This window comes from Saccostrea echinata, unplaced genomic scaffold (assembly GCF_033153115.1).
Source record: "Saccostrea echinata isolate AGI-Se365-2 ecotype Australia unplaced genomic scaffold, CSIRO_AGI_Sech_v1 ptg000030l, whole genome shotgun sequence".
In the NCBI taxonomy this organism is placed as follows: Eukaryota; Metazoa; Mollusca; class Bivalvia; order Ostreida; family Ostreidae; genus Saccostrea; species Saccostrea echinata.
The window spans coordinates 15736227-15759194 of NW_026889779.1; the positions used below are offsets into that span (position 1 = coordinate 15736227).

At 33.4% G+C, this 22968-nt stretch overlaps 2 protein-coding genes across 2 annotated transcripts; one reads left to right on the plus strand and one right to left on the minus strand.

Moving 5' to 3' along the window:
* Positions 1 to 3255: 3255 nt before the first annotated feature.
* On the minus strand, positions 3256 to 4639 carry LOC133196869 (toll-like receptor 4). Its single transcript, XM_061332718.1, has one exon. The coding sequence runs from the start codon at positions 4637 to 4639 to the stop codon at positions 3395 to 3397; it is 1245 nt and encodes a 414-aa protein (XP_061188702.1). The 3' UTR covers positions 3256 to 3394.
* A 7291-nt stretch (positions 4640 to 11930) lies between these two features.
* LOC133197394 (uncharacterized) lies at positions 11931 to 21173 on the plus strand. The gene is made up of 9 exons (XM_061333401.1): positions 11931 to 12139; positions 13135 to 13299; positions 14788 to 14958; positions 15114 to 15245; positions 16647 to 16650; positions 19116 to 19279; positions 19777 to 19947; positions 20276 to 20446; positions 20979 to 21173. Exons 1-9 carry the CDS (start codon positions 11957 to 11959, stop codon positions 21114 to 21116), a joined length of 1299 nt encoding a protein of 432 aa, XP_061189385.1. The 5' UTR covers positions 11931 to 11956; the 3' UTR covers positions 21117 to 21173.
* The last annotated feature ends 1795 nt before the right edge of the window (positions 21174 to 22968 follow it).

Here is a 22968-nt window from a genome sequence, read left to right on the forward strand (position 1 = left end):
CAAATAAATCATTATTACTTCACTACATGTAATTACTTTACTACATTTGTTATTTATTTACTATTTTTGTTACTTATTTACTACTTTTATTATTATTTTACTAATTTTGTTATTACTTTACTAGATTTGTTAGATTTATTATTACTTTACTAGATTTGTTATTACTTTACTAGATTTGTTATTACTTTACTAGATTTGCCACTACTTTACTACCTTTGTTATTACCTACTACTTGTTATTATTATTTTACTCCTTTTGTTATTACTTTACTGAATTTGTTATTATATTACCAAAGTTATCGATTTACTACTTTTGTTATTACTTTACTACATTTGTTATTGCTTCACTAATTTGTTATGACTTTAATACTTTTTTGTATTACTTTACTAGATCTGTAATTACTTTACTACATTTGAAATACTTTACCACTTTTGTAATTACTTTACTACATATTATTACCTTACTAATTTTGTTATTACTTTACTACATTTGTTTCTACTTTACCATATTTGTTACTACTTTACCATATTTGTTATTACTTTACTACTTTAGTACTCCAGTTAGGATGGACATCAGTTTCATGTGATTTTTCCACCAAATATCCTGTACATCCGATGATAAAATATGTCAGACTAAGAAAGTGAGAATTTATCATCCCTGAAGCATGTTTCAGACAAAACTTAATGTTAAATGAAGGGGAAAAATAAATCAACCGGAAATTTTAACCGAAATGATTTTTTTTTTCGATGAGGAAAGAGCTAAAGCCACGAATCATCATATTTGTTCCTATGTTTTACACAAAAATTGATTAACTGTTTAGTTATAGAACAATATACATCTTTTCCATACGTAACTCATTTTGTTTTATAATGTGCCATTAGAAAAGCGTTATTCCAATTATTATTACATTTTCAACAGTGAAATACCGTTATTTATTTCTTGAATAAAAGTGATATTCTGTCACAGTGTGAATATCTGAACATGTTTAAGTATTCTGAATGTGATACATCATTCACGAATCAATGAATAAAAAAAAGAAATAAATAAATGGATAAAGCAAGAAAAATATGAATAAATTGGTAAATAATCTTTCTGTTGATAATATTTTTGAAAATATTGAATGATTGTGCACATCTATATGGTCATTAACCTATTCATAATACTAGTACCTAAATATAGCCAGAAAAAATAACGTACGGTATCAAGGAGTATCACTATAGAACATTTGCTAATAATCTTTCCTAAACAATAGAACGCCATATTTAAAAGGGCCAGTCAGTAGAAACTGAACAATTGGTTCTCAGTTCATTGAGAGGTCTTTAATCATAAATGGAGAAGACGCGATAGAACGTTGAACGTTGGATAACCCTTTCAGAGATATGAGTACTCTAATTCTTTTTACGCAGAATTGTTATAACTTATAATGGATTTGTTCTCTGAGATTTATTAGTTCATTAGTATTAGAGATCCCTTGTGGAGTAACCTAAAGGAACATCTAAAAATGTGAAATAAGCATTTTGTTGTCAATGAAAGGTAAAAAGCATCAGACATTGAATACTACGTGCAGAAATCCTATTTCAGAAAAAAAAACTATCTCAAATCTGTGTTAGGAATCCCACCTCTGATGTTTTTAGACGTCCGTGTTTGCTCTGCGCCCAGTCTGTATTGTTCCAATGAACTTGTGAGCTTAATATCCGTTACTCTAATATTTTATCAGGAAGCATGCCTTCCTTCCTCTCTCTCTCTCTCTCTCTGTGAGGGTGTGTGTGTATCCAAACGAATTCTAAATAATATTTTGCTGTTTTCTCCTTTTTAAAGGAATTTTCAAACAGTAATGAAAAAATATTTTGGGACTCTGAGAAAATTGTATTGTATAAAGGTGTATATTGGGTTTATCTAGTTTATTTTTAATAAAGGGTACCTGTCATATTTACCCAGAAAAAATGTTCGAAGACAACGAAGTATTTATGAACAGAAATCTTTGTAATATATGGAATGATATATTCAATTAATTTTTCTTGGTCTAATATAATGTCAAAAATACTTTAATTTATGTCAAATTGTGTCATTTACTGTAGATTTCCGGCTATTCCATCATAAATCAAAGGACAGATCACTTAACAGCATCGAAACTAACATGGATTTCGAACTCTTCAGTGTGCAGTGTTTGGAGCTTCAGTAAAATTTTTAGGATAAACTTCGTTATGATTGATAAACACTTTTTTCAGGTTTGAAATATGGTTATATTGATATTAATCTTTTATTCGTTGTTTTTCCCTCATATACTGACACGCAAAAGAAAAAGCAAACTTCCAATTTTTGGTAATATTTTTTATTATTCCATTCCAATATATCGTTTAGTTTTAACAACAAATTAAAGATACAAATTCTAATAGATAACACAGTGAAGTCAGAGTTATAGCCATCATCACTTTGGCAAACAATGTCAAGACTGAAGAGCTGGAACTCACTCAAATTTCCTACTTCAATAACGAATATATGACCCCGTTTCTTTTCGTTTCTTGTCTTTCAGTGATTGTTTTCAGGTACATTCGAATTTTCATGAGAATGTTCATGTTCATTCTCCATCATGCAAAATACAGTTTTGGTATCAAGCTAAATTGACATCTTCTTCCGCTTCTTTAAATCCAACTGATTTACGAACAATGATGACGGTATTGCAGTACAACCTTCCATACCATATTAGCATTGTTTATAACAGAGATTGTTAAGTATACAACATAATGTACATAATGTTTTATGTCTTTTATGTACTGTGTCAATTCGTTGCCGTCGGACCCCTGACAAATTTCATTCGATATCTTGCGGGCTGACTGCAGCGACATCTTTCGGCAAAATTACAAATCTTGATTGATTTTCTTATCTCTCAACCAATCACATTAAGCCTTTCGGTGATGAACAATGCGTAACACGTGCATTTTAGGTGTCAACTGACTCCTTTCTGTTTACTTCATTTTGATTGGTGCTTCTCCATGAGAGAAGCAAGCCCAAAGATATCGAATGGAATTTGTCAGGGTCCAACGACAACGAGTTGACATAGGACCCCTGATGTTGTGAGGATGAAATAGTTTTGCATCCCAAATAAATTAGATCAAATACTTGTGAATAAAACAAAACAAAAAAAAGAAAAGAATTGGTTTCTTCTCAATCATATATTTGAGATTAAACCTACAGTACATTCGGAAATAAAAGCAGTCGAAACAAATATTTTTTACTAAAATATATACACCCATTTCTTACAAAATATTCTCGATAAAGAAAAATCTGTCAGTCACATCTATAAGTAACTACATCAGAGTATGTATAATTATGTTTTCAAAAGAAAATTCCAAATCCAATCCCTGCAAGCAGCAATTGATTGTTGTTGTATTAGCTACTTTTTAAAGGAGTGGCGTACCTGATTCCAGAAAGACTCCTTCTCTCCTTCTGTTCCGCATGCATTCCAGTCTGCATACGTCACTGTTGAGAGAATTAATCGCAGTGAATTGGTGATGTTCTTTGGTTCAATTTTTTCGATCAAAATGACAACGAGAAGGTTATTTTGCTCCAAAATAAGTCGATTTTGGGCAATGATTAGCTCAAAGTCGCACCATTTACTTCTAGCAAAACTGTTCGATAAAATAACAATGACTTTTCGGCTTTTTTGAATGCTGTTCACGATGTTATCTGCAATGAGCTTTCCTACTTGAAAGTCTCGGTAATGAATACAGAGATGATAGCCTTCCCTATCCTCTAATGTTGGAACCAGAATTTTATGCACAAATTCTTGATCTTCCTCTGCATAAATAACGAAGGCATCGTAATCAAAACCTTCCTGACCTGCAATTGCTTCATACCCATTCCTTCGAAATCTGTACATATATATCAAATACCGAATGTGCCATCGGGCCTTGTATATGATCAGGGTCACCATTAATACACAAATAAAACAGGAAGTTATGGCAATTACTAAAACTTTAGAATATTCCGGAATAGGACACATTTCTGATTCTGTTAAATCCACAATAGCTTCATTCTTAAGATGCGACGGAGAAGCACATACTAATTTTTTACAGGCTCTCCTCATTGGGCAAAGTTTCTGTCTATTCTCTATCATCCAGTCATGGAACCATTTGACCTCTTTGCAATTACAAGAGAACGGGTTGTGTTGGAGTTCTATGAATTCAATGTATTGTAGAAGATGTCCCGGGAATAATGTTTTGTTCACAACAACGATGTGGTTTTTAGAAAGGTCAATATACCTAAGAGTTGTTGAATTTCCAAACACATCGTGGCCATTCCATTCCACTATCATATTGGTTTGTAAGTAAAGCTGACGCAAGTTTGGCAAAACTCCGAATATATAACGTGGAAGATAATGCAGATTGCAGTCCACCAGGAACAACGATTCCAGATTTGTAAGAGGTCCCAGCATCTGTTTCATGACCGTTTCATTGTGTTTGAAAAGGTTTCCTGACAAATCCAATAACTGAAGACTAGGGCTGTTTTTAAATAAGGAGCCTGGGTAAAAGTTTGGAGGGTCAATAGAAAAATGGAATGCATTATCTCTAAAATATAGTTGCTGAAGACTAGAACTATTAAATGCGTATTTTCTTATAAAATGGAGTTGTTCGGCCATTGTACTCAGGTGCAGTATTTTGAGACTTGGGAGCATTGAGAATGTATTGGAGTAAAGTAACCGTATTGCATGGTTATCTAAATTCAAATACTCTAAATTATCTAGACATTTAAATTTATATTTCAGCGTTGAAAGTTTATTACTGTGCATGTCAAGCACCCTCAAGTTACTCAAATTAAAATCACAGAAAACTGGCATCCGAACAAACTCATTTTTTGAAAGATTGAGGGATACAAGATTCTTAAGAGAAGAAAAATTAGCTTTTCCAGAATTCAGCAAATTATCGTGTAGAGACAAATTCTGCAGCTCGAGAACTGGAGAGAAAAGGCCATCTTTAAGACTTGTAACATAACTGCTCTCTAATGTGATGTTAATGACCTTTGATCCTTCTAATCCCCGGAAGAATGTCGATGGTAGGTTAGAGAGATTAATTCTGTTTAATATCAGGGTATGTAGACTGCGACTTAGTGAATGAAAACTCCCTGCAAGACTTATCTTGTCTAATTTCCTTTCGTCTTCGATGTGGAGATGAGTTAGGTCTCTTAAATCGACAAAAGAATCATTAGCCAATGTCCTGATTCTGTTTTTGAGGAGGACAAGATTTTGTAGTTGTGAAGATTTCGTTAAAGGATATGTTAAGTTTATGAAAGTAGTCCTATTAATATGGTTCAATTTGTTATTGGACATGCAGAGATGTGTTATTTTAATTGGAAATCTTGGAATATAGGTCAGATTTAAATTGCTGCATATCGCTGACTTCGAGTAACACTGACATGGGTTATTTTCCGAACACTTCTCCCATGGAACGTCTTGAGGAAATGAGCAGCATTTGTGATGTTTCACATAAAGTAAGACAAACAGGAAAGAAGCCTTTAACGTATACACCTAAAATTAAGAAAAAAATTCTTATAATAAACAGTTTTATCATCAATTTTATATAGGTAAATGTAATAAACAACCTTAAAAGATTTTCTTTTATTTTTGAAATTGTTGCGTACTAGTAGTCGCGTAGTGTACTCATTTCCGCATAAACACCCTAGCCTAATTAATCTGACTTTGAGTACAGTATTCAACCAAATGAAAGTCATCCTCCTTCTTAAAAATGGATTTATAGTAATTAATATTTTCAATACAGAAAAGGAAACGAAAATCTTAATCAACATTTGCAGGAAACACAAATCTTACCGCCATTTTTTCAATTCGTAAAAGATTCCAACGTTGAGAATTCAAATGACATTTAATAAACCGATTCACGCTTTATAAATGGAGGTTCTTAACAAAATTTTTCCTGTAATGATTTCTCTAAGATAAGCACCACAGTGTTTTATACAATTCCAATATTTGCTTCTGCGATAAAACAAGGACGTTATAGAATTTATGATATGATTATAAAACTGTGATTATCAGAATATTCAAAGGACGACGGCACCGGACACCACTAGAGCCGCGGTGCATTACGGGAACAGGTGTCCCTATCTCCCACATATCTGGATGAGACTATCTGGTGGGATGGAGAAAAAAATCAAATCGGATCTTACATACAAAGACATTGTCAAAGCCAGCTCAAATCTTTTTATGACTTAATACATCTACATTTTGTATGTCATGAGATTCTTTTTTCAACCAAGGGTTGGATCGAGATACCTTAGTTCTTTATCATTCCTTGTTCAGTTGCCAAAATATAGGATATCTTTAATGAGACAACGAAGGATAAAAAGATGAAGATAATGAAAAGTGGTAAACAATATATATAATGATGACCGTTTTGGAGGGCAACAGTCGAAATTGACACCCCAAGGAAAACCATTGTCAACCGACGCGTTTTCGAATATAAATTTAAAGTTTTCTAATACAAATTACAAGATTTCGCATCTATTTCACATATAAATCACAGTTTTTGAATATATATTACATTGTATGAACATCTTTTCAAATGAATATGAATCTCAAGTTTTAGAATATAATTAACAAATGAAAATAAACAACAATATTTCAATAATAGATCACAACTGAAATTTCATCAAATATATCACAGAATTTCAACGTTTAAACACCATATATTATTATTAATAATAACCATATTTTAAAGCGAAACAAGACTTATAGAGACAGAATAATCGGTAAGATGTATATGCATGTAAAATGTGGAGATTTTGAACAGCGATCGAAGTCATAAATCCAGTAAACAAACAATTCGTGAACAGAGGGGGAAAAAACACGGAGACCTGGAAACACTAGACGTGTTTATTTTTCAATTTGGACAAACAGTTGATCAAAATGCTACTCTTCATTAATCATACTCTTTTTGTCTGACCTGAGTAAAGTCTGATGCAATGCAAGTAGACTAAATTAATACAGTGACAACACAGTTCATTGAATATATAACATTCTATGAAAAAGAAAATTGATGCACAACTAGTTACTATTTAACTACCCCTATGTAGACTACAATGATTGTGTGAAGTTTTGTTTAAATCTGACATTAATTGTTGTAGGAGTAGCTTTAAAAAATATATAACAGCTAAACAGACAGACAGACGGATAATGGACATGTTCATAACTAAAAGAGCTAAAAATTTGAGACTTGTCGATACAAGAAACAGTGATGAATCGTCATACATCATATACCATGACGATTTACTTATTGAAATTAATGAGCTCTGTGGAAATTTATTATACGACATATGCCAATCGGCATCCACAGTATTCCATCAGGAAGACTTTATTTCCAATTTTAATCTGGGACGCCCGATGAAATGTTTCCCTCTCCCGACACCTTTGAGGTTCTGTTTATAACTTGCTAAGTGCGCAAATCGAATTTTTTTTTAAATTCAAATCGGTATACGCAAAAAACGTTAAAAATTGTATACATGATTTTCATAAGAAATACATTTGTAAATGAACATGATGCCATTGGTGTTTTTCTCCCTTTAATTATATATTAAACTGATTCAAATGTAATGATGAAATATGTACATGTATGTTCTCTGATACTCTTATTACACTTTTTAATTATCTGTTTTTATATTCCTATGAAGCAGAATTTATTCAAAAACTTCTTTATGAGAAGAAGAAAACTCTTGCTGTGGCCCTCAACGCAACGTTTAGATACTCAGTATATCGACTAGCACAGGCAACTTTGCCACATATGATCCACATATGTGTATCATATGTGAATCATATGATTGGTTTCATATGAGAATCATAAAAAAGGCATCATACATGTGTATGTGAATCATATGAAGCAAATCATATGGTCCATATATGATTCGCCACATATGATTGAATATACATACGATTCTCATATGACCCTCATATGAAAGGCAACGCATATGTTGATCATATGTGGCGAAATGCCTATGTAGATGCCCAGGAGCAGAAAAGATTTCAGGGAAATAATCCATTTTCACCGTAGATTCAATATAGCCCCACCCTTAAAACAAAGCCCCTGATCCAGGGACAAGATTTTCACAATTTTGGAAGCGGGACTCTTGCTCATCATAACCATGCACCTAGTTTATCTGCTTTATATGCAGGGAGAGAGAAGATTTTTTGAATTTTCACTGTGATCAATAGAGCCCGCCCTAAAACCAGAACCACTGACTCTGGGACCACAAATTTCGCAATTATTTGAAGAGACGCCTTTGCTCATCATAACTATAAACTTGATTTATCTGCTAAATACCTAGGAGCAAAGAAAAGGATTTTTAAAGAAATAATGCACTTTCACTATCTAATCAATAGAGTCCCCTCCCCCTTCTGCAGAACTCCTCACCCTGGGGCCCTAAATTTCACAATTTTGGAAGAGGCACCATTAATCATCATAACCATGCTCCTGGTTTATCTACTTTATATACAGGGAGAGAGAAGTTGATTTTTAAAGATTTTTTGCAGTTTTACTATATGATCAAAAGAGCCCCTCCCAATATCAGAGCCCCTGACCCAGGGGCCAAGATGTTCACAGGTTTGGAAGAGGAGCCCTTGGTCATCAGAAGTTTATACTTAGTTTATCTGCTAAATATCTAGGAGCAGAGAAGAAGATTTTCAAAGAAATAATGCACTTTCACTATATAATCAATAGAAAAACCCCTTTCAAAGAGAACCCCTCGCCCTTGGGCCATAAATTTCACAATTTTGGAAGAGGCACCCTTGTTCATTATAACCATGCGCCTAGTTTATCGGCTTTATATACAGGGGGAGGAAGATTTTAGAAGAATTTATGCATTGTCACTATATGATCAATAGAGCCCCACCCTAACTCCAGAACCCTTGATTCTGGGGCCATGAATTTCACAAGTTTGGTTGGGTTCAATGCTTATTACAATCATGCCAACGGTGTGACTGCCTGATGTCCAGGAGTGAAGAAGATTTTTAAAGATTGCACTCATTTTGATGGTTTTGGCACCACCCCTGAGGCCCCAGGGGCGCAGAGACCATAAAATTCACACTTTTGTTCCCCTTCACTTATAGATGTTCTATGCCAAAATTTGTTTGCCTTCAAATCTAATCTCCTTCGTAGATTTGGTTTACTAGTAGGTCTTTTGCAGACCCGGTTTACTACTGAAGAAGTCACAATAGTTGAAATTGGTTCAGCGGTTGCAGAAAAGAAACTGAAAATGTTCAAATGTAAACGCACGATGCATAACGCACGAAGCCGGGCGAAAATGGATAGCAATAGGTCACGTGAGTGACTCAGGTAACCTAAACATTTATATGAAAGTCAACTGATTTTTTAATTAAGTAAAATAAGAGTGTTTTTGACTCAAGAATTGTTAAATTAAGTATGAAATCTTAAAAGAGGTAGTTCAAATCACTGAGTCTCGATCCAAAATTTTAACTCATGGGAAATTATAAATTAGTAACTTAAAAAAATCGTAAGACTCGATGTCTCAACACCCTGGGCGCAGCGTTACGAGTTTGCTTACGAATTTTAAAATTATATCAGTGCATTTTTGGTCATTTGAGAATTTGCTTGCCCTCTAAAGGCTCAGATTTTCATCTATGGATCCATCCTTTTTACAAAGAGTGTGTGAGAAAATTCTAAAATTTGTTATTGATGGGTTCCACATGTAATTTTGTAAGTATTTGAATCGAGTAGTTCTTCAAAGGGGAAAAATCCAAAAACATAAACACAACAATACCAAAAACTGCTTTTGCAAGCCGAAGCATGCATAAGTATGTCCCCATGATCGCAACGATGTAATATTAGATTTTAAAGCAGAGAGCAAATAATCTCTCCCTCTTTTTTTTTAAACAAAATTTCAATTTTTTTTAAATAAATGATCCATTTTTAAGTCCATGAACACCGGAATTTTGGAGAGACACTTACACATGTAGTTTGAAATAAAATTGGGGGGGGGGATCCATTTAATAAAAATTCCTTTTTGTTTTTATGAATACAGTTAAATTTTTGTGTCCAACCAATTACAGGTACCTTTTTTTTTTTTTTTTTAGAAACGAGGTATGACCAGATGAAAAGAATAAGATTTTAAGCTCAAAAAAGGACGGTTATGGAGAAAAAATGGGAATAAAATTTTTCAGTTCATACTTCATATGTTTCAATGGAAAAGGTCGCCATTTTGAAGAAGGAACACTTGTAAAAATATGCCTTCCACTTCCCCCTCATACATAAATACAACCATGATATTTTAGGGGGAGGGGGGATTGGCTCTGGGGAAAATTGCACTCTATAACTATTACTCAAAGTAGAATCCCTCCCCCCTCCCCCCCCCCGGAAAATTGAATCCGGTGTGTGATTTTCGTAGGGAAAATCCTACTCTATCTAGAGTCATTTTGACGTGGGGGAAATCTTACTTTAGAGCCTACTTTCGGCGGGAAATCCTATTCTAGAGCCAGTTTTCCGGGGGGGGGGGGTTAGAGGGGAAAGCCTACTCTACAACACCAGAACAACCTATCGTTAGGTTGTATTTTTCTGACATGTTTCATACTATTTGTTAAGTCATTGTTTTTATACTCCATCTACAAAATCAATACATACAACACATCAATACTCACGGCGGGTGTGACCGGTCGACAGGGGGTGCTTACTCCTCCTTGGCTCCTGATCCCATCTATGCTGTTTCAGGGTCCGTATTTTTGCCCTGTTCACGAATCTTTTTTTAAACTAGATTTTTTTAGATTGATCACTGTTCGTTATCTTTATCTTGTTCATTATCTTCATCTTTAACATTACATTATTTTTTAATTTTATCAACATTCTTTGATAACAGATTCCTGATAGGGTTATGATTCAAGTATGCATACAGAGCCATCTTCCTTGTCTGCAATGAATATAAACAAAGATTTTAAAATAGACATATGATAGATTAATGTGTGTAACTGAAGGAAGAACTTAAAGGCATAATAGAACTTTGTTTGGAATAGATTAATGTATGCAATTGATGGAAGAACTTAAAGGTTTAATAAAAATTCAAATTGGAATAGTCTTCGAATTCCGATTAAAACCGTGATCAAATATTTCTTAATATCTGAAATTAAAAAAAAAAGACTTGATACCCTGATTTACCTGCATGTGTTTGCCTTCAAATCTAATCTCCTTCGTAGACTCGGTTTACTAGTAGGTCTACGTAGGTCTTTTGCAGACCCGGTTTACTAGAGAAGAAGCAACAATAGTTACTAATAAAATTTAGATAATCAAAATTGAAATTGAGCATAAAATACTCAGTATTTCACATATAATAAATTTATTGCGTCTAAAATTATAGAACTTAAATGCATTTTGTTTAAAAAGGAGTTTTGGAAAGAATCTTCTGTGTTAAAATCAGCAGATCTCTAGCTGGTCCGAGTGATTTTTTTTAGACCATTGAGCTACAGATATGCCAATCTCCTGTGAAAAGTTGTTGTTCGTTCCTTTTTCAGACACCTCTACAATGGATTTTTCACCTTAAAAAAAAGCATTCCAAGAAGAGGGTGGGATATTTTTAACTTTTTTTCCAGAATAAAAAATTCAGATTCCTGTGTTTTTAGCAGAGGACGGTTACAATTTTTTTCCGGTATTTTTTCCCCACAATAAACACTTTAGATTCGTGCTAATACGTCATACCTATGTCGTTGGTAGGGGGTACTCCATGTAATTTGGAGTTACATACCTTGTGTTATTACTATACTATGTGGAAAAAAATTATAACAGAAACAGGTGCCTGTGCACATTAACTGTCATCCATGCATTTACGATATCAAACGCGACCACGATGAAGAATTCGGAAGGCCTCGGAAATTTTCCTGCTACTGTGTAGTATATATTTATTTCCGGCGTGTCATGTGATTGTTTGCCTTGTGACAAGCAGATTGTTAGGGATGGCTGCAATCATGGCAGGAGTCTATGTTGCTTTGTCAGCTTTGCTTTGCATTTCCTTTACAAATGCAGAATATCTGAGATATCAGAAACATTACGAAGATGACGTTTCAGAATTCATAAATTTTCTAAAGAAACCTTTCCTTCCAGAGCGTTTCAAGTCACTGGATTTCTTTCAAAAGGCGGTAATGTTAACCAATATAATGTCTGCTTATGGCAAGGATATCATTGCATGTCCTTGTATCAGTCGGCTAAAGTAGTCTTCAGGTTTTAAAAAAAATGCACCTAGATATGCATTAATAATAAATTTAATATATTTCGACTTTCACTTCTCTGATAACTACATGCACTGATACATACATGTAACTGTTGCATAAGCAATCTCTTGTTTGAATCAGGTTAGGTTGAGTTAGGTAGAACTCTAATCAAAGTTGAATTAGCTAGATAGCCTTAATTTGATGTTAAAAAGATATTGCCCTATTGACCAGGTTTAATGGTGAGGGCTTGTCATGAGGCACGGTTAGATTGTTCTAACAAAGCTTCTATATAAGCCTTTCAAATACAGTGCCACTGATTTTTAAAAGTTATGTAAATGCAGTTTTATTTTTCACAATCATGCCTTCTTTTTTTTTTATAAATGGAAAAATGTCACGAATATGTGAGTTCTCATCTTTTTTCCTTTTAATAGATAAAACAGGGACTTGTATACTAACAGAATAAGCAATTTCTTCAGTGCCAAGATGTCACACATGACCAGCTTACAATTGTTCTTACATTTATTCCAAGTGAAAATTTTAGTTTCTGTTCCTTTAGTTTATTAGGTGGTTTTTTAAATTGTGTGAAATTTTGGAAATTCGACTAATCAGGGCCATTTGTTGATTTTCACAAGAGAATTTAATTAAATTCAGCATTCATTGCAGTGCATAATTTGACAGAAATTTCCTATTCTAAACTTGACAATTAATATTCATTAATCCAAGTTAAAGTTATCTCTCTTATCAAAGAATCAATGAACCTTAAATAATACCTTAAATATAATTAAGCTATACATACAGGTACTTCCAAGCTATATAGCTTAAATAAAGAAATTGTGCTGGATATTTATGTTGATTGTATGTTCACTCAATATAAAAAATTCTTAGCTCTGTGACTAACATTAAAGTTTCATTGTATTTTACAGGGCTTGGATCCTAGTAAGAGGTTGACAGCCTTTCATTTCAAGAACTGTGGAGGGATGGTAGATGTAAAGAGCTTGTCTGTCACACCTGACCCCCTGCAGTTCCCCGGGACCATCACTTTCAGTGCTAGTGCAGCTCTAAATACCACTGTCTCAGGTGAAATAAATGTAAGTCTTGAAACATTTATTTATTATGATGATGGGTGTAAGAAAAGAGATTGTTTAAGTTGTTATATTTTCATGGTATACTCGAAGCTTCCTTCTCATTTTGTAAAGTCTTTCAGGGTTGTGGGTCTGTATAGACAGTGAAAATTTCATGTAGAACTTGACATTAATTCTTACAAGCACAGATTCTCCAGCATTCAGAAGCTTGCTGTCAACAGAAGGATTGCAGGTTTATTAATGACAAGAAGATATGCTTATGAACTGAACTTGACTTCATTTTAACAAGGTTAAGGTCTTTGGATGTTTAATTTGGACATTTAGGCCTAGTTAGCAACATGAGGTTGTTTTAAATATATTTTTATTAAAGAAATGTATAATTATCTTTGATATCAATATGACTAGCTGAGAGCTGATTCCTCATGAGGAATATAATGTCAGTACCTGGAGGTAAATACTAGTGATGGGAATCTGTAAGAATTTCATAATCGATGATCAGACTACTGTAACTAACTAATTATCAATTATAATCGGACATTTACAAAGTCTGTCAATTTTAGTTTACTTAATGGTAAGAATGGTTGAATAACTACTTTCTGTGGTGGTCCAGCTGTAGTTGGAATAACTGTGTCTCGGAACAACCCTTAGTCCTTAGGACAATATCATTTTAATGACAGAATGTTCTATCTAGTCAAGCTGGTTCTACGCTCATTTTGTAGAATCCAAAGTACGTCCATACCCCGGAATGAGCGTTGTTACCCGGGTATGAATAAATGTTTCTTCGTCTGCACCATTACGATACACAAATAAGTTAATAGAAAAGTTGCGGCTGGAATATTTGGCTTAAAAACTATTACACTTTTAAAATAAAATAAATAACCCGATTAATCAGAATAAAAAAATTGTAATCGAGCGCTTGGATTATGCCAGCAATCGACTGATTTTCGATTATAATCGATGATTGGAACACCACTAGTAAATACATTTTAACTCTTGTTGGTAGAATCTTAAATACTTCCTTATACATTGTGCAGTGGGAGGTAATTATCAAACGTGGCTTTTACATTTCACACAATTGTTATAAATTTGACAATTTGTTTATCAAAAGTTACACATTTAATATTTTGCCTTGTTCTTTATAATAACTACCAAGTATAATATTGGACTTTTAAGGAAATGTTTGTGGAAAATGTATGCAGTCATTGATCAGTACTGCTCTGTGTTAAGAGGAGATATATGTATTTACATGTACCTGTATAATCATCACTATTTGTTTGGGAAAATTGCCATTCACTAAGGAAGAAAATGACAACAACAAAAAACAGTTGTACACTACTGTAACCTTAATATATACACTCACATGCATGTAAAAGAAGTTTTCCTGGGCAAAATTTGCATTGGAAATGCAGTTTTTCAAAGAGCTTTTGACATTGCATAGCATGATAAGAGTACTGACGAAACAATCCTATGAAGACATACATTTACTTTTTACAGGGAGCGATTGAATTGAAAAAGAAGGCGGCAGGAATCTGGGTTCCTCTTCCATGTGTTGATAATATTGGTTCTTGTAAATACAATGACCTCTGCTCTCTGCTGAGTACAGTGACACAATGCCCACCCCAGCTCACTGCTATTGGCATTGACTGCAAGTGTCCAATCAAAGCTGTAAGTTTTGTTGTCACTTGCATAGCAAATTGTAAAATTAAATTATTTTTTAATTATTAAGAATAATAAAATGATTATATCATTTAATTTTTATTGTATAGGGATATAACATCTTCCATTCTTCATTACTTTTTATTATTTGTTCATTTTCTTAGGGTAAATATACTCTTCCGAGTTGGAGCCAGGACGTTGGGGCAGAACTGTTTCCCACAGGGGATTACCAATTAACGGGCAGAGTGACGGACAAGGATGGGAAACTTGTAGCATGTCTTGAAGTAGAGCTCTCTGTCGCCTAAAAATACTCTAGACATAATTATTTCGATCCAAAGAATACCAAGAGAATAATTTTTAGATTGTGATGTTAGGGTAGTACTAAAGTGCAAAATTACTTTGACCGATATAGATATGTCTCAAACATTTTTTTATTTGATGGCTTAAATTGTCTTAGTTTTCAGAGAAAAACAAATTTCTAATAATATTTTCATAAAACTAGAAAATATGCAATATTGAGGAACAATACACAGTATTACTGAATGTTAGTTTTATAGTACATATACTGTCATGCAGTAGTTTCAATGTGTTTGCATAACATTTGTTTAAAAAGATATTTATTTTTTTTATTTTAGATAGCTAGTGCTTGTTTGTAAACTATCAAAAAAACTACAAGATGTTTAGATACATGTACAGTGTTTTTTTTCCTTTTTGTGAGTTAGAACATGTTCAGTTTGAGATCAGAATGTATATAGTTTTACTTTGTGTCTATATTAACATTTGAAATATGATTTATTTTTTGATAGTTTTTCTATAAACCTTTCTTACGTAATACTGTCTGATTTAATAATTAATAATCCATGTACATGTCTTTGTATACATCATTTTCAATATTTTGATAAGATCTGAAACTCTAATAACTAGAATTGATCTGTTTTAATGTTTACTACATATAAGTTATTTTTTATATAGTTTTTTGGACTTTTATGAGAAATGAAGCAATATAAATTGGGGAAAGGGAGTTTTGTTAATATTTGGCATTGAACTGTGTTCTTTAATGAATATCTAAGAAAGGTATGTCAACTTATAGGTTTAATGAGCTGATATTTGATTTAAAAATCCTTTATATCTACGTTTGTTAATATTCAGATACATTTATATGGCATATAGCAGCAAAATTTTCTGTCACACTGACTTAAAATTATTGATATTGCTTGTGCTTTTTTTAATGACAAAATAAACTTCTTCCTGGATGTTCCATGTTAGGGGAGTACAGCTCCAAAAAAATTGGAGAATTAAATATTTTGTTTTACAGATACTATTACATAATAGAAAGGGAGTAAAAACAAGTTTTTTACAACTTGCAGGTTACTCTCCCTGGGAAGTTCCAGGAAAAATTTGGACAGTTGTAATTGATATAATTATGCTATAATACTGTATCTCTTATCAATGATATAACTGCATTTTTGTAATACTACATGTATATGTGAGCGCTCAGTTTCTCATTGTCAATCTCCATTTGGTATGCATATATACTAAATTCTTCTTTCTGTTCTTGAAATATTTTTTGAATAAAGGGATGTATTGACCTACATGTATTTCAGCTACATGTATAACTGATCTTTTTTTCGTACATTGGAATTTGATACTCTGATAAAATTTACATAGAAAGGGTTTTTTTTTTCACTTCTTCTGAGGAGAGTGGCTAAAAAAAAAAACCCAGATACTTCAATCCCTATTGGTAAATGTGATGTTCTGTAATAAATGATAAGACGTAACCATGCTTTTAATATGGATCACTTTTTAAAGCATATTAGGTACATTTTAATTTAAAGGTACCACAGTGACATTAAACTGCTTACTTTATTTTGATCTCTAGTCTCTACGTGTTAAAAAAAGACGAAAGGGAAAAACCTGTGGTTTGTTCCCATTATTTGAAGAATTTCGATTGGTTAATCTTTGTGAAAAATAATATAACAAATGTAGCCCTTTCATTTGGTTAATCCATAGATATATCGACTTGATAGAAAAGCATATCGACCTCGCATTTTGAGTTCGGTTGATATGCTTTTCTGTAAAGTCGATGTATCTATGGATCGACCCCATGAAAGGGCTATATTTGATATTGAACAGGTGATATTCGAATGGGTGATATCACTTTATTTAATAGGTGACATCACCTATTTGATTTGAATGGGTGATATCACCAATTTGAATCAGCGATATCACTTGTTAAAATAGGCGATATATCGCCTATTCGAATAGGTGATATCACTAAATGGCTATAAATACTAAAAAATACCTCATCCAATTCCTCTGTATGAGATAATGATTACCAGTCTTGGATCTTTGGATGACAGGAAACGGTCCTGAGTACGACGCATGAGGTTGCAAATGTTTCCTCTTAATGTCTTCGATTGTTCTTGATTCACAGTACACCATCAGATCGGTTTGTATTAATTTTACCACTCTATTCACATGAAATTTGGTGGTGCATTGAGTTTCCGCAGTTTGAAGCCTAACTTACACTGGAATACATTTTTCTTAAGTGAAATGTGGAGTTAACGAACAGTACTCAAGCTCAAACGTCCATTGAAACAATTACCAATCAGGAGCAGAGCAAACACGGACCTCTAAAATATCAGAGGTGGCACTGGGATCAGGTGCCATGGAGGAGTAAGCATCTCCTGCCGACAGGTCACATCCTTGCTCCTTGTCATGATTGGGAAAACGGAAGAATCCGTAGACGATTTAGTGTGTAAATAATGGCCTAACAATTTGCTGACAAAGTCATTGTATCGACCGCAGAACCAAAAGAAAAAAGTTTTAAACGAGATTGTTCATATTCTTGTTTCATCAACATGTTTATCAAGAGCTTGCCTCATTTCAGAAGTTGTTCCTACGTAGAGCATAATCTTTCGCATCGAATCAACTGAGAGACATAAACCCCATATGCAGGTGATAAGGGTATATTGCTACATAAGTGAGGAAAGTTGGCGATTGTAAAGTTGAAGTCATCACGTTTATTATAAAGCTTGATGGTTAGGTTACCATTAACGCCTTTTTCTAGTAATATATTCAAATATGAAACAGATATGTCAGACTCTATGGTATCTTTTATTTCAAGCTCATTGGGATGTGAGCCATTTACGTTGAAATTCTCCATGAAGTTTTGCATATAACACGTATACGTCACCAAAAATGCGTAGTTGTGTTTATTCATCCTGGGTGTAGCATAGGTTTTGTATACCTAAAAATAAACAGTCTGATTGTCTATTCTAAAGAATAGCTTTATCTTGATCTATATTGCCAATTTGAAAGAAATGAGCATTAATGTACATTTATACACATTGATAATTCAATGAATCCGTAGCTCGGATACCTCTCATGATTACATTCTGATTTGCGGTTTGAGATTTCCTGTTAAATTGACGCCTAAATAAATTCAGATATATAGTACATCCTTGTTCTACCCTTGTTTATTAAATTATTTACTGTTTGTAGGTATCGTTTAAGGTGTTATCTTTGGTATGTATAGACTCGTCAGTACACTGGTACTATTTGTACCACGCACGTTATCATTACTGTACATGTCAATGCACGCCCAGTTACTTAACGGTCCACAATGTAAATATGATAAGAAATAAGTCATGTTGAGTTCATTTTTGAATATAAAGTATTAGAGTTTTGGGTGTCACAAAAATGCAAACTTTTGCAACCAAACTTTTAAATTTCTTGAAATCTTTTTTGTTCAATAAGAAATTCTTCATAATTTAATCGAATACGATTTTCTACTCATCAGAGCAAAAAATAACATAGATCAAACCTCGGCGTAAATTAATGTTTTCCTGATCACGACTTGCCTATTTAATCTTAACTACATATATACAATGTATTAAGAGTAATACATATTTTTGATGTTGATGAATTTCATTTGAAAATGAGTACGAGATATCAGCTTTTACCCCATAAAGTGATAAACAACTGATAACGATAAAGATAACAATTAATACTATTACCCACTGATAAAAAGCCTGACCATTGCAAGTCTCATTGTCATTGTCTTATAGAACAATATCGAGTATATACAATTTTTTTCCTACACCTTAGAGCTATGAAATTTCTGGTGGTGTTCGCTTTATTTGCTTGTGCTTTCGCTGATGAAGTGAAACAAGAATTCCATGTTCCAGAGTCTGGCGAAGACGAGGCCGCTTACCTTGATGATGAACATCACATTAAATTGAACGATGAAACTGAACTTCTAATGGATCTTCTTAACTTAAACGCACTCCCGGAAAGATACAGAGGGGAGGATTACTTTAAATCTGTTGTAGGTTTGGTTAAATTACATGTATTTCATTATAAGAAGTTCTAATTTTGGTAACAAAACGTTGTAAGTTATACGCGCGAAAACCAAAATCTAAAAAGAAAAATCAACAAAATTGTTGTGTATACATGTATTTCATTATAAGAAATTCTAATTTTGGTAACAAAACGTTGTAAGTTATACGCACGAAAATCAGAATCTAAAAAAGAAAAATCAAAAGAATTGTTGCGTGATAATTATGAGGTTTACACTTATTACCTCAATTCGTTTTGATATGACAGCAGGTACTTTAACGTTTATGTCACCTAGCTTAGAGTTGTTCCCTTTTTTTCCCCTTAAACCTACACCTTCTAAAGAAAGTTCGAGTGCTGTATATTGTTACTTGTCAGTCCATTTAATTTATTTCATGCACTATGCTATCCTTGACTCCCCCTCCCATCCCTAACCTAAAATTTGCCGTCTCAACACACCCTTGTGTATATGTGTAATTAATCTATTAGGGAAGGAAAAAGTCCTCCAGAGTGGAAGCTTTCCAGTGGACAAACTGTGGTAATAACGACCCAGCAAGTATCTTGAGTTTGTCCGTTACACCAGATCCAATACAGTTTCCAGGAACTATCAATATTGCTGGAAAGCTACAGTTCAACGCCTCGTTTCCAGCTCCTCTTCCGGTAGGAATTTTTTCCCTCTAGTTTTACTTTGAATTTTGTTGAATGGATGTTAAGACAATGGTTAAAAGTAGAAATAAATATAACAGGGAATGCTTACTCCACCTAGGCATCTGATCCCACCTCTGGAATTTCCAGGGGTCCGTGTTGTATGCCCTCTTCATATATTTGTATTGTTTGTGGATTTTTTTTAGATCGATCACTGTTCGTTATCTTTACCTTTTACATAGTAGAAATAAACATAAAATGAGATAATTAATAGCACGCTACATCATATTTATATCAGGTACTTGTCACACAATGTTAATTTTTTATCTTGATCACTCATAAGGCAAGCCTTGTTGTATCAAAGAAAGCAGCTGGGATCTGGGTCAAGCTCCCATGCATTGACAGTTTTGGTTCTTGTGATTACCCTGATCTGTGTCAGATCCTGAGCACTGTGGGGGACTGCCCCGACCCTATCGCCTCATCCGGTCTGGGATGTCAGTGCCCATTCAAATCAGTGAGTAGATTTTGAACTTTTTTCATAAGAATTATGTGTGTGTGTGCTATGGCTGCTTTATTAATAGGTGATAATTTTTTTTATATAACATCTTTGTACACTTGATGAAATTGGGGGATATCTGTGTTTTGTTGGGTCAAATTACATGGATTCTTCGACATAAAATCAAAGACTATGAAAATTACAGAAAAGTATACGATATTTTAGTTATCATTACAATATCAATGTTTAAATGCATGTTTTTATTTATATATTATGATATGTATCATAAAAGGGTTTTATTTTGGAATTAAAACAAAAGATTCTTGATTTATAAGAAAAAGGGAAAACTCGTAAACTAGTATTAAGTGTTTAAAGTGTTTTTTGGCCGTACTACATGTATATATTTATAATTATTCTCTCAGTTTATATTTGACTCATCAAGAGCTTTAAGGTACTGAAACATAATTTTTTAAAACGTTAATGCACTACGTTTGTCAGAGAAATAATTCAGAAATATTAGATACAAGTGTACGTTTTTTTTCTAATCAAGGGTACGTTTGATGTTCATGGTCTCTCTTTTGATGTGGATGCCTCTGCTTTTCCCTCCGGAGACTACAAGCTTAGAGGGTCTATAACCACGGGTGGAAAAGAGGATGCGTGTATTGAGATTGTTATAACTATTGCCTGATAGAGTGTTTCTAGTTTTTGATATACATGTTTTTAATATTAGAATAAACATTCCTTTATATCATGTTTTCAATTATTTTTTTTTAAATAATAAATGAGTTTGATTATTATAGCCTTATATCTTTTAAACTACAGAACACACGGACCCTCACACACACACACACACCCTCATACACACCCTCACACACAACCTCACACACACACACACACACACACACACACACACACACACACACACAAAGCACTTAAATGATTAACGACACGAATAGAAATTTTCAAATTTTCGGAACGTCCGGTCATTTCCTCAAGACAAAGAAAAAAGTTTTAAAAGTCAGGATAAGCGGCTATTATATTTTTTTCTACAAAAGCTGCAACGTTAATTCCCATACTAACGAACAAAGAGAGACATTTTATTGTTTACATTTATATCTGTATAGATATAGTGTATGAGCTGAAGGTCTTAAAGTTTACACTTTTCGAATGAAAATTTTCGTCCTAGTCATGATCAATAACTTAGTTCTCAAAAAGGGTATAAAAGTTACAAAACGTTTACAGCATCAAATACAAGTTACTGAAGACTTTGACAATTTTGAGGCATAAGGTTCCAGTCTTCAGATCTCAAAATCTTACTTATTAGCATCATAATTCTGTAGGTAAAGATAACTATTCTCCCTAGTTTCAAAAGGGAAAAAAATGGTCACGGTAGCGCGTTCTTATTTAAACCATGAAATGCTTTCTTTTGGTTGTTAGTACGGGAATTAATGTCGCAGCTGTTGAAGAAAAAATACATAACTCGCGTAAGCGGGTTATGTGAATTTTTTCGGCAATAGCTGCGACGTTAATTCCCGTACTAACAAACAAAGAAATATATTTTATTGTTTATATTTATAGCTTTATAAAAAAAAAACATTCAAAGTAAATTAAAATATGTTAAATATTGTATTATAGATGTGTATGTCATTGTATGCATAATTGTTGGAACAGCCGTTGCTTAAAAAATCTATGCTGGTGGCTTGCTTAGTGTTGTTTATGGACTGATTAACGGCAATGGTTTTTATAAGAAATAAAGGTAATAATATTCAGTGGTTGTAAATATTTAGTGGAGGCCCGGGCTCAGTCCGTCGCGCCGCATCAAACTAAAGACGTAAACATAGGTAGTTCACTGTTCCTTCGCCGAGACAGAAAGTCACGGATGTTTCGGATGAGGCTTTAAAAACCGAGGCCCCGTGTCAGGATAAGAAAATCCGCACTGCCCAATGGCCCTGAATGCCGAGTAATACCGGTAGGTCTGACTTTGAAACCCTTCAGCGTTATATTGTGACGTCTCTTTATGAATGAAAAATACTCGAATAAGACGTAAAACAACATACAATTAATTAATTAATCAATCAAAAGAATAAAATATGGTAAATAAGCAAGCATGAATTCAAAGCTACTTCCTATCATCACTTCTTTTTTTTTTTTTTGACACGCATGACCACCGTTTTTGATGAAACTTTGCCGTTTAACTTATCACCAGAAATACATTTCATACAAAATCTAGTTATGTGTCATGGATGCCATGGTAACAACTTGAAAAAGTTGAAAAATTGAGATTTTTGGCTACTTTGAATCTTTATTTAGCAATAATAATAATAAAGACTAGGATTAGTAGAAAAACCAAACAAACCAATCTCACAAAAAAAAAAAACAAACAAACAAACAAACAAACAAAAAACCAAAAAACAATTCACCTTATCGTCACTAAGCTATAAAGAAACAGTATTACTACACTGTATGTAGAACATATCTTCAAGTAAGTGGTAAACGTTTGGAATATATTTTAAAAGCTCAATATTCACCTGGTAGGGGTT